The sequence below is a fragment of the Penicillium verhagenii genome (genome assembly GCF_028828195.1).
Source record: "Penicillium verhagenii strain IBT 33310 chromosome Unknown utg000007l_segment0_segment0, whole genome shotgun sequence".
NCBI classification, from domain to species: Eukaryota; Fungi; Ascomycota; class Eurotiomycetes; order Eurotiales; family Aspergillaceae; genus Penicillium; species Penicillium verhagenii.
The window spans coordinates 3512032-3526632 of record NW_026643171.1 but is presented as its reverse complement, the minus strand read 5'-3'; the positions used below and the strand labels follow the sequence as shown (position 1 = coordinate 3526632).

Below are 14601 nucleotides of genomic sequence, written 5' to 3'. Positions count from 1 at the left end.
AACACCCTAAACACCCTAAACAACACCCTAAATCAGTCAGGAAGGTGGTACTATTCTGCTAAAAGGCATCCAAAACCTCGAAAATTCATGATTTTCAAACACAAATCCTGCACGCTACAGATATGCTATAAAATATCTGAGAGTAGTATCATGCTCCTGAAAAGCAGCTCTATTGATCTATGTAAAATAATAATCAAAAAAGTGAAATGGTGAAGGTATGTCAAAGTCGTAAATTGCCCTATAGAATTCATATTAGAAGTTACCACAGACTCCAGAGATCTATCTATACTTCTTCATCCTCCATCCTCTACCCCAGTCACTCAATTTTGTAATCAAGATTTAGCACGCCATTACCCGCCCAGCATGGCTTGTCTGTTCCATTAGGTCGGCTAGCCCTTACAAAACCACTTTCTATGCCCTCAATATCGACCACAGGCTTAGCAACGTCTATCTCTGCCTTATAACTGTGGGAATACCACTTCTCGGTTAGGACCGCAGGCCCCGAAATCTTTCCCATTAGAGCCAAACCCTCCTGGAATTTGCTCTGTATAATAGATAGGGCTAATGATGAGCTTTTTTCAACATTATCGCAATACCGCAAATCGAAAAATCGAGGTGGTAGAGAGTCTCGCATGGCGGCTTGGATGTAATCTGGGTATTGACCGAGACCAAGGAGTAAAAGATTGAACTGTACCAAGGAAACCTTTCCGTGGTAAGATCCCCCACTCTGAGCTCGATGGTATAAGCCAATCAAAGCGGTGATGGCTCCCATACAGCCGGCACCGTGATCGGCTATCGGGAGAGGAGATACAATGGGTGTACCGCGAGCCATAAAATCACCCTGTATCCATGCTAGCCCAGTCACCTACATCCTATTAGCCATGCAAAGGAGAAAGAGCCAGAGTGGGAATATCCCAAGGCTCACACAGTCTGCAATTTGCTGCCACCCAGGTCGTCCGGCCCAATCCCCGATATGACCAAAACAGGTTTCGTCGACGTAGACAATACCTTTGCCTCGTGTTTTAGCAATTGATGCCAGCAAGCTCGCCCCGTAACCCAGACTTTCTATGACTCCTTTCCTATATCCATCTATGAAAACGTCGGCGTCTGCTAAAAGAGCTGTGAAATGCGCCCGTCCTTTTTCTGTTTTCAGGTCAAGATCAGCAACATGCTTGCCCATGTTACCATCGATCTGGAAGAAAGGCACATCTGGCGTCTTTGGGCCAGTGATTCTAAGAACCTCTGCCCCATATTCGGCTAGTATACGTCCAATACTTGGGCCAGCAATCACACAAGTCAATTCGAGGACCTTAATCCCTTCTAAGACTTTCGAATTACGATTTGTTGGAAATGGCGTAGGAGGCAGATCTGTACCAAAGGGTGAGACTGTCCAACATGGTTGTTGATTTATTTCCATTCCCTGTTAGGGATACTTCAGCACAAGGGTTTAGGGTGGAGCATTAATGACTGTGGCAGAGCGTACATGTGGAGATCGGATAAAGTCTTCATATCGGTATGCGGTCACGCCTGCTTGCCCTCGATCGCGGTTCATTTCTTCCAGCTCTTGAGCTGTATATTGCTGAACGTGACGCTCGATAAGTTGAATTATTTCTTCGTAATCTTGAACGTCGCTGCGGTGACCATCTAGGCCGATCATGTTCAGAGTTGAGGTAGGGTTAAGAGAGCCATGAAGATGAAAAAACTCTTCTTTGACCTTTGTCCGATATAGGTTTGCTGCTAACCGGCGATAGAGACTGGACTGGGCGGCGTGGAAGTCGGTATCTGTTTTGTCAATGAATCTGGTCTCCCGTAAAAGCAAAACAGAGACTTCACCACACTTTTCAACTTGGCTTTCACCTCTGGACATGCCCTTGACACATTGTCCATTTTTGCAATCAGCGCCTGAAAACCGAAAACGGTTGCCCGTTCTAAATTCACCCTGACCTTTCGCTCCTGAGACGGCCCAAACCGAATGTCTGCTAATGCAGCTGCGACGACACCTTCCACACCTTTAAGGGCAGCCAGGGTTTCTGTGACTTTTAGCGGAATTGGGTAGTAGATTTGATTATGGGTCGAATCAAAGCAAAGCCTCTCTTTGTGTTTTACTGCTGCCGCGGGTATATTCAATTCCACAGAGTGATCACAGAGGAGTGAAAAGATCTGATGGGCCTCTTCAACTAATGAGTATTCCTTAAATGCGGTATTAGGAGCCATGATGTGAGCTATCGATTTTTGACATAGACCTCTGGCTCGAAAGAGGTGTTCAAGTTACTTTTTCAAGTCCTCGTCAATCACAAGAGATAAGTGACTAGATAGATTTTCTCTATTCCTACTGTATCACCCCTCTCTGCTTGTGTTTCATAATTTCCAACCACTTTCACCGCTCATTTTAGTTAAAACCGGTTTTAGATGGTCATAGTTGTAAACCTTTCTTTTGCGTAATTCTAATTTGCATGAAGATCTTCCATGTCGATCATTACTGCGGTAATCGCATATCACAGGGCTCGCTTTGGCCTTCACTTTGGAACCTTAAAATTTGCCAAATCGAACGTTATACATCTCAACACTTCTCCAGTAGGTATACGGAGTATACATCAAACTCTTCGATTTCTTCCAGCTTGACGTCATTCCACATAACACCCTACTCACTATTATAAGACTAAATAGAAGCATTTTAGTATCATCGTTCTGTCGTTTTCTCCAGCACTGCCCCATTTGCTTCAATTTCAAGCTTTCCTTCGATTTCATTTCTCGCAATATGTAAGGCCCCTAGATTCAATATTTTATCTTTAAATTTGTTTTGCCTTAGACTTGGATGTCAGAATGGGTTTTCTAATTTGGGTTATGGGAATGCAGGACCTACACCGCATCCTTCGCTTTTCTTGAGGCACTCTGGGAAGTTAGTTAGCCATCCATTTTGAAGCGACCAATCAAGCACTTACATATATTACCCACACTTTATAGGCCGGTGTCACTTATGTGTTCGCTAATTTGGGGTCTGACCATGCACCCCTTTTGGAAGCCATGCTCAAGGGTCAGAAAGAAAGACCGAAGGAGTTCCCCACCTTTGTAACATGTCCCACTGAGGTAAGTGAATTTTTCACAGCCCCGTATCTCTCGACATAACACAGATAAACGAATGGCAATATTGACTATGCTGAGCAGATGGTTGCAATGTCCATGGCGGACGGATTCAGCCGATTGACAGGCCGTGCTCAAGCAGTTGTGGTCCATGTCGACGTGGGCACCCAGGCGCTGGGACCTGCGATGCATAATGCATCCTGTGGAAGAGCACCAGTTCTAGTTTTCGCTGGACTATCTCCTTACACACTAGAAGGGGAGATGCTGGGATCGCGCAACGAGTTCCAACACTGGCTGCAAGATATTCCAAACCAAAGGCAGATCATCTCGCAGTACTGTCGATATACAGCAGAAATAAAGTCCGGCAAGAATATTAAACAGATGGTGAATCGCGCCCTTCAGTTTGCTAATAGCAATCCACAAGGCCCAACATATCTTTGCGCAGCGCGGGAGGTTATGGAGGAAGAGTTACAACCTTACTCTCCTTTCCCTATGCATCCGGTTCACTCAGCTGCCTTGCCAGAAAGTGGCGTTGATAAAATTTCAACTGATCTGGTCAAAGCTCTAGAGCCACTTATCATTGTTGGTCGTACCGGTCGGTCAGCAGTCGCCACAGAGGCTCTTATCGCGTTAGCGGATTTGAACGGTCGAATGCGTGTTCTTGATGCCGGTGGAAGTGACATGTGTTTTCCAATCAGTCACCCCGCTGCCCTTGGTACTAAATATGGCGCTCACAAGGCCATCGAGACCTCTGATGTCATCCTGGTTATCGACTGTGACGTTCCCTGGATTCCTACACGATGCAAGCCTTCTGACGCTGCGAAAATTTATCATATCGATGTTGACCCTCTGAAACAGAACATGTCTTTGTTCTACATTAATTCAACAGCGACGTACGAAGCCGAATCTACGACTGCGTTAAAGCAGTTGGTGAATTTCATAAGCTCGAGTGAGCGACTCGGAGATATACTTAGTTCACCCGACTCTGTGACTGCCCGTACTTCTCGTTGTACCGCCCATCAAGAGTGGAGAACATCGATCGAGTCATTTGCCGCATATAGTCGCAAAGATGATGCTTCGATAAGCGCACAATATCTCGCTTCTCGTTTGCGCAAGTATTGTCCTCCAGATACAATATGGGTTGTTGAGGCTGTGACCCTTACAGAGACAATTGCCGAAGGCATCTCTGCAACTTTGCCACATACATGGATAAACTGTGGAGCTAGTGGACTCGGATGGTCTGGCGGGGCTGCACTGGGTGTCAAGCTTGCTAGCAAGCATCTAGGCCAACATGATAAATTCATTTGTCAGATAGTCGGTGATGGAGGATACATGTTTTCCATTCCTAGCTCTGTCTACTGGATATCTGGTCGGTACAAACTGCCAATACTCACCATTGTCTTGAATAACCGAGGTTGGGTGGCGCCTGGCCGAAGCCTACTGATGTATCATCCTGATGGTGAGGGCTCAAACGCCAGTATGGAAGACCTCGCCACATCCTTCTCTCCAAGCCCCGATTATTCGGGCATTGCTCAGTGTGCCGCTGGTGGCAACCTATGGGCTAATCGAGCATCCACTGTGCAGGAATTGCTCAACCTGCTACCAGCGGCTATTGAGAGCGTCATTCAAGGAACGGGGGCTGTTTTGGAGGCTGAATTGGACGGTAGTACGACATGAGCTTGTCTAATATTTCCGCCAATGATTATGATTAGATAATATATTACAGAATCGTGACAAAGTGTTTTGTTGCAGATCCTTTCTGTCAAGCAAGGAAGTAGGAAGAGGGTACATATTAGGAAAGAAAGTAAGCAGAAGAGGCAACCACGTAATAAGCGACCGCCACCTGCATCATGGACTGAAGTCACTTGTGAACCCCAAGGCATCCCAACAATTTCTTCTCACTCCTTGCATATTGAGTCAAGTTTACTAGCAGACATCTGGAATTTCGATCGTTCTCAGAATGCCGATTGGCTGGAGTCTAATTGATCAGATATCCGCGTGCGAAGATCCAATTGTGTTGATATATATATCCCTTGCCTGAGGTTGCATGCCGCCAATCCCTGCCACTTTTGTTTAGTCTTTTGCTCGGCGTCCTTCTTCAATCAATCAACAACCAAGCACCTGATTGTTCTATTTTATGTTTCTTCTCCATATGCATGGTTCAAGTTGCCTCAAGAAATTGTAATATGATGACGTGGCGTTTTCAATGGCGATCAGAGAAGTCAAGCCGCGTCAATCAACGCATCAATTTCCCTTCATGATCTTTACGATCATGCATGCATTTTGCTCTGACGTTCGATTTTACCAAGTTTCCTTATTGGGAACGGCATGCAGAACTGACACAAGATGACTGAATTCTACTGATATGGACCTCCTCAATCCAGGCTGGTAGCGGTCGAAAGACCAATGACTCCCAGGCATCGATTGTAGGTCATGTCACAAATGTTGCTCAAATTCTTGATTCTTCATCAGCTCCGTGTATTCTTGAAACTTTATCCTCTGTTTGAATTCTTGAAGAGATGACAATATTGAATGATGTCACATCAACCGATGATTCGCGCAGATCAATTTTCTAACTCACCCCAGGCAGTATATACAAATATGTCAAGGACTCATTCGGTTTGGCTTCTCAATCATACTTCCATCAGCTACACAAACTTTTATGTCCTCCTCATCCGCAAAACATATTTTGAAATTCCCCATTGTCTACATCACACTAGATCAATATGACCATACAATCATTCCGAGATATTCTCAGCTACGCTGCGAGAACTCATTCCAATCGTGGGATTATAGCGTACCCTACTGGCAACGTCCACGACGTACCCAAACGAGTGAGCTATGAGGACTTGCATAAATTGGCTCTTGGAAATAGCAGTCTTTTGCGAAATCTCAAAGATTGCTATCAAGGCTCTATCATTTTTCTTCATTTTGATAATCACCTCGATAACATCATTTGGATGTGGTCTGTCCTTTACGCGGGATGTATCCCTGCCATGTCAATCGCTCTTCCCAGAGACTCAGATGCTTGCAAGAGACACCTAGATCACCTGAATTCTCTCCTTCGGAACCCACTGTGTTTAACCAGGGCGAGCATTCGGCCCGAGTTTCCCCAGGGGACTTCCATGACAATTCTCAACGTCGAAAGTCTAAAGAGTATTGGACAAGATTCGAATGAGGACATTTCATGTCATTCAGGGTCTAAGACTCCAGATAATGCATTGCTGATGCTGACCTCTGGGAGCACCAATCTACCCAAAGCAGTGTGCCTGACTCACCGCCAGATTATGGCATCTCTTCGAGGAAAGTGTGCCATGCTACCAGTCGAGGATGATCGTTCATTTTTAAACTGGATCCGACTTGATCATGTCGGCAGCCTTATTGAGATACACCTTCATTCTTTGTTCACTGGCACGGACCAGGTTCACGTGCAACCAACAGATGTGATATCTGATCCGTCTGTCTTCCTCCGTCTTATCGAGCGCCACCGAGTTGTGAGAACGTTTGCTCCAAACTTCTTTCTTTCAGAGCTTGGAAAATTTCTGGACTCTGTTGCCGAAACAAACACCTGGTACGACCTAAGTTCCTTGCGATATATTGTATCTGGAGGAGAGGCAAATGTGGTGCAGACCTGCTCTCGGGTATCAAACTTGCTTGAAAAATATGGAACACCCACCAATGTCATAGTACCTGGATTCGGTATGACAGAAACTTGCGCGGGATCAATTTACAACCTCTTTTTCCCCTCTCATGACATGGAACAAAAGTATGAGTTTGCCTCTGTTGGATTCTGTGCTCCTGGAATTGAAATGCGAGTCACCACCTCTGACAATGGTTCATTGGCCGGCCCTGGGGAGATCGGAAACCTCGATGTCAAAGGACCCATCGTTTTTTCCAACTACTATAACAATGATTCAGCAACCAAAGAGGCTTTTTCTTCGGATGGTTGGTTCAAGACTGGGGATACAGCATTTACGGATAAATATGGGAGGCTGGTCCTTGTCGGACGCACAAAAGACATCGTTTCCATCAACGGGATCAAATATCAACCGCAAGAAGTTGAAACAATCCTTGAAAATGCAGGTATCACGGGGGTGACCCCAGGAAGCCTGACATGTTTTGCCCAGCGTGCCCCTGGAGCCCCTACTGAACGATTATATGTTGTTTATGTACCTAGGTACAAGCCCGACGATATCAAGGCACTGTATGACACGATGAACGCTATCGTCCAAAAAGTCCTCTTGGTAACAACCAGCCGGCCGACAGTACTGCCGGTGCAGTCAATTGAACGGACAACTTTAGGAAAGTTACCAAGGTCTGCCATCAGGAAGGCATTCGAAGATGGCCAATACCATAAGGAACAAACGGCAAATGATGAAATGATCGAGAAATACCAACGCTTGATTTACTCTCCACCGAACAGCGACTTAGAACATGCCATATTGGAGGAAGTGGCAGATACTTTAGACCTTCCGCGAGGATCCATTGGCGTGGAGAGCAACATTTTCGAAATGGGGTTGGCCTCAATCACTCTTATCAAACTTCAGCGACGACTTAGAAAACGTCTTAGCCTCGACAAAGAAATCACTATCGCAACTATCATGGCTCATCCAACAGTGCGCAATCTAGCGAAGGCCGTACAACAGCCCCAGATTTATGTTCCTGTTGTGCCGTTGCAAATGAGAGGCGAAAAGTCTCCACTTTGGCTGATTCACCCTGCAGCTGGCGAGGCAATGGTCTTTCTCAATCTGACCAAACTCATTACCGATCGCCCGGTGTATAGCTTCCGAGCCCGGGGGTTCTTCCCTGATGAACCTTACTTCAGCAATCTCGAGGAATGTATAGAGATCTACTGCTCGGCATTAAGAAAGAAACAGCCCAAGGGACCTTACGCAATTGCTGGGTATTCGTACGGCGGAATGCTTGCCTTCGAAATTGGTAAAGTCCTTGAACGTGACGGCGAGAAAGTACAATTTTTAGCCAGTGTCAATCGTCCACCATACGTGCACCCCCGATTACGTGCAGTACAATGGTCGGATTGTCTCCTGAATTTGATATATTTTATCGAAGTCATTTCAGAGGACGTGTTCCACGCCCTATTGAAAGAATTGGCCGACCTTCCCAAAGAGGACGTTCTTGCACGTGTCCTCCATTCTGCAGACTCATCTCGTCTGTCTGAACTAGCGCTCGATGGAGGCAAGTTGAAAAATTGGGCAAATGTTACATTAAGCTTGCAGAACATTGCAAGGCAGTATGAGCCAAGTGGGTCGGTCAGCCATATGGATGTTTTCTTCTGTGATCCGCTGGAAATGGTAGGGGCGACCAAGGAGGAATGGATGAAACGCCTTGGGCAATGGCAGGACTTTTCAAGGGAGGAAATAAAGTTCTATGGGCTTGAAGGCAAGCATCATAATGTGTTCGGCCCGAAGCATGTTCAAGGCTTGCACAAATCACTCATTGAAGCAATGGCGGCAAGGGGACTATAAGCACTCAGTTCATGATCATTTTATATCCAAATTGCTAAATCTGCTTTCTTCTTTATTTTATACAAAGCCCTGTTTTCCACATTGTTTTCCACATCCTGTGGTCGTATGCGACCCTATAAAAGGTAGTATAATTTGTAATAATTCACTATCGTAATGATCAATAGCTGCGAGGAATAATAAGCGAGCCTAAAGCATTTCACAGAGGCGGGTATTGGATCCATCTTGTCCATTAATACTATATCATCAATTAGTTCAGATATCCCATGATTGACCTCGAGTCAGGAAACTTACTTCAACAACGCCTCAGGGTAGCGGGCACCAGGAACCTCAGTGCGCCTCACCCACTTGCGAATATCCTGCACTTCCTTCTCAGTCAACTGAAGCAAATCAGCACCGGCGTTTTCGTCCATGCGCTGGATAGACTTGGTTCCCGGGATCGGAATAATATCAGGACATTGAGCCTGCAACCAAGCAAGCGAGACCTGAGCGGTGAAGAGACACGAAGTCTACGAAGGAAGAGGGCTAGAACGCAATGCAATGGTATTGTGTGCTGCAAGGAAGAAAGGAAGAAGAAGAAGAAGAGAAGGAAGAGACTATCTACAGGAGAGTGGAGTGAGAGTACAGATCACATGATCAAACGAGCGGAAGTGCTGCCATGCGCATTGGCGATGTCTTGCAGACCCTGGACCAGCTCTAAGATCTTGGGGAAATTCTCTGCGGACTACTTGGGCAGCATGCGGCGGAAGTCCATTTCAGGAATGTCGTCGATCGATTTGATTTGTCCGGACAAAATGCCACGGCCAATAGGGCTATAGGCGACGACGGTAATTCCCAACTCGCGACAAGTGCTTAAGAGCTCACTTTCGCCCTCGATTTCAAGCGCGAAGGGGCTGTATTCCACTTGGTATGCGCTGATGGTGCGAATTGCGTGGGCGCGACACACAGTTGCTCATAGAATCTAACGAAGGAAGAGCGGAACAAGGAATGGAATGAATATAAATTGTGTTGTGTAGCGAAGAGAAGAAGATAGAGGAAGGAACAAGAGAGACGCAGCCTGCTATCTAGAGCAAGAAAGAAGCACATGAAGCCGGTCATCGCCGGCGATCATGATGATCAAGCGATCATAAATTCTCTCTTTAGTCTATTACTATATATTCCTCTAAATACAGATAATAGATTCTCCTCTGTTCTTCAACCTAACCTCTCCCCTGTAATGCGGCTAGTTGTCGGGCATAGCGAAGATGGCCATATGTTAAAAACGGGCCGTTTGACACATCCACTAGTTGATCCCAGCTATACTCAATCACCCGGCCCTGGCGCTCAAAGGCTAGGTAGCCCGGCGCGAACCGCTCAAACTCCTCAGCCCACTCAGCTGCAGTGTAGTCGTTCAGGGGCGCCAAGTTCCCACGCTGGCTCAACCCCGCCATAATTTCCAGGATTGGTAGATGGATATCGATGCTATTGTCATGGTTCTTTTGGTTACTAGCTGTTCCAAGGTTTATACCTATTGCCGCTGCGAAAGAGTATTACGTGTACGGGAGGAGCAAAAGAAGAAACGAGTCTACATACGGTTGGTTCCAGCGCGCATCCATGTCTGGTCTCTCCTCAAAAGTCTCATCCCAGGAATGGCCTAGTGCATGACGGAGCAGCGTGAGAGGGCCTATTGTGAACGGGGTCATTCGCGCCTGGTTGATGATTTGTCCATTGGGTCCGAAGATCAGTAGGCGGAGGCGCCCGTCCTGACAGCTCTGATTATCAATCACAAAGTATGCATGCTCATCAAGACGTGGAAAGACGACAGTCCCTGAGCGAGTCATGGCCATTGTGGAAAATTGGGCGGTTTCAAGGTAATAGTTCACGGGTATATTCTCTGTTGTTAGGAGCTGGGCGTACTGGTCATCGGCAGATGCTGTGATAGTATTTGGGTCCAGCATGAATGCGGGGACCTGTGGGATAGGACCACGATCAAAGCTAAACGGGTGGCCACTCGTCAGCTGAAGATGGATATAGAGGAGAATCAACAACTTGGTTATGCGGGGGTAGTTTTCATGATCAAAAGGCTTGTCGACAAGGCAGATGAAGCGTTTGGACATGCGTGGGCCGTTGAAACCAATCAAGCTCGGCAGGGGAGCATTTGAATGATATGACTAGAAAACGTCGATTCGGTATTAAAATCGACATTCAGCCGAAAAGACAAGAGAGTATAAAGGAAGGAATTCGTACATCACGAAAGCTTTGATCTGCATATGCCCATCTTTCTATCAAAGCTCGTCGTTGGGTCATATCCTCTGCTGGGTCAGAATTGGGAATTCGGAATTCCTATTAGAGGTCAATAAAACCCCTTGCTATGTTCAAAGAGGCTCCTACCTTCAAGTACCGGCACCATCCTTTAATCTCTTCTTGCAGGCCATCCTCATCCGAAACGCTGTCGGGGTGTAGTCTTACGGCAGCTGGGATTCCGCCAGGCCAAACGTCCACAGGCGAGAGGATTGTTTGCATCATGTTGTCCGATGGTGAAAATTACCGAATCATGGGTGTCGAAGTGAAGCATTACACAAGCGGCAGAGATCCGGATGGTACGGAGTAGACGGGCTCTAAGCGCAGTCGGACAATCAAATACTCTGCTGCCGTGCCCCGCTGTGGGGCAAGTCCCTGACTAGATCTGCTAGACCTACATTGTGGATCTGTTAGTCATCATACATTACTACATTGATTGCGAACATTTGAAGGGATAACCATTAATTGATAGCTTCTTTGAACTTGGGAGACATGATAGGAACGTACTTGTCTGAGTTATCTCATGGTATAGATGAGTCGACATAATGTTGAATGTTGTGGCCATTAAGGGTTACATAGCAAAAATATAACCCGTGGACACTGCTCATGTACCCCTTGCGTACCCACATGAACATTTCGAATTGATGTTGTTTATTGAAGGGATATGAAATTTCCTTCCTATGACAACTTCCTTCGAATTCGGCGGCAAGACAGTTATTATTAATAATTGGTTTAGAATCATGGACAACCGTATGTGGCTTTTCGTTCTTGGAATTGTCGTCTCAACTTACTGCACCTATCTTACACCCCCGACGGCCATTACGCGAAATGGTCCCATCCGCGGCGTACACCTTCCCTCCTTCCAGCAGGATCTCTTCTTGGGAATCCCATATGCATACGCCCCAAGATTAGACAATCCCAAGCCTATCAACACCACCTACGATCCTGACACGCCATTTGACGCTTCCCGCTACGGAAACACCTGCTATGGATTCGGCTCCAATGAACTTCTGGGACTGACTCAAAGCGAAGACTGTCTGAATCTGAATATCATCCGCCCCTCCACAGCAAAAGTCAACCAAAATGGCAGCTCTCTTCCTGTCATATTCTGGATATACGGCGGAGGACTGCATCAGGGTTCTTCAGCGGATCCAATGTGGAACCTATCGTATATTGTCCAACGATCAGTAAAGGAGGAACAACCACTTATCGCCGTTAGCATCAACTACCGTCTCTCTTTCCTCGGATTCCCAGGAGGACGTGAGGCCTTGAATGCTGGGGTGACCAACTTGGGACTCAAAGATCAGCGATTGGCTCTGGTATGGATCCAAGAGAACATAGTCGCATTCGGAGGTGATCCATCCCGAGTGACAATTTGGGGCGAGTCTGCAGGCGGAATTAGTGTTGTACAACAGCTAATTGCATATGGTGGCCAGGGCGGCACTGAGCTGTTCAGTGGTGCCATTGCGGTCAGCGGTTTCGCTACGGGGGCTGCTTTGCCTGACATGGAGGACATGCAGACTGGGTTTAACAAGCTGGTAGATGGGGCCAATTGTACCATGGCTGAAAATAAGCTTAATTGTCTTCGCGCGACCTCATTATATAATCTGTATCCCATTGAGGGAAGCATGCAAGGAGGATGGGGGCCAGTGATAGATGGTGATTTTCTACGGAGACCTCCTGCTTGGGAGATTCATGATGGGAATTGTGCTCGTGTGCCTCTGCTCTTGGGCAGTAACTCGGACGAGGGGCTGATCAAAGTGACAGCGTCTGGCTACTTTCCTAACCTGACGAATGAGACAAGGACCCTCCTGGAGAGCAATTTCCCTCTTCTGCAGCATTCGGTTATCGAGCAGCTGCTAGATATTTATCCTGAAGATGGCAAAGAAGAAGCACCACCGTACTCCCTGCCGCCAGGGTTCGCCTGGTGCGAGGCCATGCATGCCGTCAACCTCCCGTGCGGATCTCAATACCGCCGTGCTGCGGCATTGCTGGGTGATTACGTCTCGCACGCGCCCCGACGGTATATGGCCCAGCTGTGGTCGCGACTCGGTCTGCCTACATATACCTTCCACTTCAAAGCGGTCACGACAGGAATCCCGATACAATATTTTTACGGCCTGGGGCCTGGATTTGCGAACCACGGAGCTGAGTTGTCGTACGAAATGGGACTGCCTGGGGGTCTAACAACGCCAATTGGGTTCTATCCACCGGTCAAGAATGTTTCTGGGCACGTAGCTTTGTCGATAGAAATGAATCGACGGTGGATCGCGTTTGCGGGAAGAAGGAATCCAAACGAGTTGAGAGGTATGTTTAGATGAACGTTTGAGGTTTGAAATTTGGAGTCATTGAACATTTGAAACAGGCTGGTAGGGCTAATTTCTGGTGCAGATGGAACTTCATCTCCAAAATGGAGAGAATATAATGCTTCAGCATCGAATCTTGTTTTTGATGCCACTGATGAAGATCTGAATCTGTATATGGAGCGAGATGACTATCGTGAGAGTGCATGTCGAATCTGGACGGAAAATGTTGCCTATACGGATTATTCTGGCCAGGGACTGTAGAAGACTTGGCTTCTAGAGTCGATAAAGTCTGTTGTTCCTTGGATGCTTTCTTCAGCTCAAAATCCTCCATGATGTGAATGGTGAAGTGTAAACATGTGAAAGAATAAAGACGTTGTCAACCTTGGAAGTCCTGTGACAATAGGCCAACAATTGGGATAGAAGCAACAGTACTACGGCCTCCATGTTCGGTATTTTGGTGATTTCCGACTTGTTTATCTTCTTCAATGTTCATTCAATCATCTCACCCCGTTCTTCCTCATTTCTCTTGTCGACTTCGGTGACGAGGAGAATATTGCTCGGGCAATTCCAAGGCCGACACCCTCAAATAAATCCGCGTCCTCTACAAGTGGCGCGGCCATTCGGCTTTCGAGGCCTCTATTTTTTTGCCTAGCATAGCGTGGTAATTTCAAATACCATTGTAACCCCTGCACGGAATACACCGTGCTCGTGTAAAGTGGCGGTACAGAAGATCTACACGGCCGGGGATAGGGAGCTAGTCCTAATTGGGGACATACACCATCCCAACAGGATAGAAGCAAGCCATGGGTTCCACAAGCCTTCGTAATTTCCGTTATATACCCGGTGCAAGAAAAAGTACAGGGAATTGGAGTCTTTCATCCAGCCTTCTTGGGGCCGAGTTGAGTAAGGCTTGTGTCCCCTTTCTCGAGATCAAGCAACCAGTGGATTACTTTGCTGGTATCTGATTTACTGACTCAATTCACCTTCGTATTAGTTGAGGGCCTAGTTCAATGGCAAATGGCCCGACTCAACTGAATATACTAGTCTGCCTCCTTGTTTTAATTCTTTGAGTAATGAACATACTTTTGCAAACTGGAGTCTGCATTTCAAGACCGGAGATAAACGCCATTTGATTTTAATCTCCGGGGTCTTCAAGCAGATATCGATGTAACCTGCCACTGAGCAGCGACACCCGGCACAATCCTACACCTTGCCTAATTCGGAACGGTCATCCGCCTGAAAATAGGAGTTTTACCAAACGTTTAAACTTATACTTAGGACAAAACAGCAAGGCCAGTTATTTAGGGTCTATAGTTTGACTATCGGCGGTGTTTCGTCTGTCATTCTAACTCCTAATTGTCCTTTCACGGAGACTGTCTATCGGAGATTCAATAATAGTGCATGGATGGTATGAGTTGGATATTCTCGACGCCCTAAACCGTTTTAAGCAA

The 14601-nt window shown here is 46.6% G+C and overlaps 5 protein-coding genes across 5 annotated transcripts; 3 read left to right on the top strand and 2 right to left on the bottom strand.

The window, feature by feature from the left end:
* Positions 1–316: 316 nt before the first annotated feature.
* On the bottom strand, positions 317–2214 carry N7466_007966 (CAIB/BAIF family enzyme; the record flags this gene model as incomplete). Its single annotated transcript, XM_057167355.1, has 4 exons — positions 317–865; positions 926–1420; positions 1484–1782; positions 1839–2214. The coding sequence occupies 4 exons, from the start codon at positions 2212–2214 to the stop codon at positions 317–319; spliced, it is 1719 nt and encodes a 572-aa protein (XP_057020396.1).
* An 810-nt stretch (positions 2215–3024) lies between these two features.
* On the top strand, positions 3025–4758 carry N7466_007965 (uncharacterized protein; the record flags this gene model as incomplete). Its single annotated transcript, XM_057167354.1, has 2 exons — positions 3025–3087; positions 3166–4758. The coding sequence occupies 2 exons, from the start codon at positions 3025–3027 to the stop codon at positions 4756–4758; spliced, it is 1656 nt and encodes a 551-aa protein (XP_057020395.1).
* A 1049-nt stretch (positions 4759–5807) lies between these two features.
* On the top strand, positions 5808–8567 carry N7466_007964 (non-ribosomal peptide synthetase; the record flags this gene model as incomplete). The annotated part of the gene is made up of 1 exon (XM_057167353.1): positions 5808–8567. One exon carries the CDS (start codon positions 5808–5810, stop codon positions 8565–8567), a length of 2760 nt encoding a protein of 919 aa, XP_057020394.1.
* A 1196-nt stretch (positions 8568–9763) lies between these two features.
* N7466_007963 (uncharacterized protein) lies at positions 9764–11069 on the bottom strand (the record flags this gene model as incomplete). Its single annotated transcript, XM_057167352.1, has 4 exons — positions 9764–10025; positions 10137–10714; positions 10791–10886; positions 10935–11069. 4 exons carry the CDS (start codon positions 11067–11069, stop codon positions 9764–9766), a joined length of 1071 nt encoding a protein of 356 aa, XP_057020393.1.
* Positions 11070–11596: 527 nt separating this feature from the next.
* N7466_007962 (uncharacterized protein) lies at positions 11597–13411 on the top strand (the record flags this gene model as incomplete). Its single annotated transcript, XM_057167351.1, has 2 exons — positions 11597–13151; positions 13236–13411. The coding sequence occupies 2 exons, from the start codon at positions 11597–11599 to the stop codon at positions 13409–13411; spliced, it is 1731 nt and encodes a 576-aa protein (XP_057020392.1).
* Between the last annotated feature and the right edge of the window lie 1190 nt (positions 13412–14601).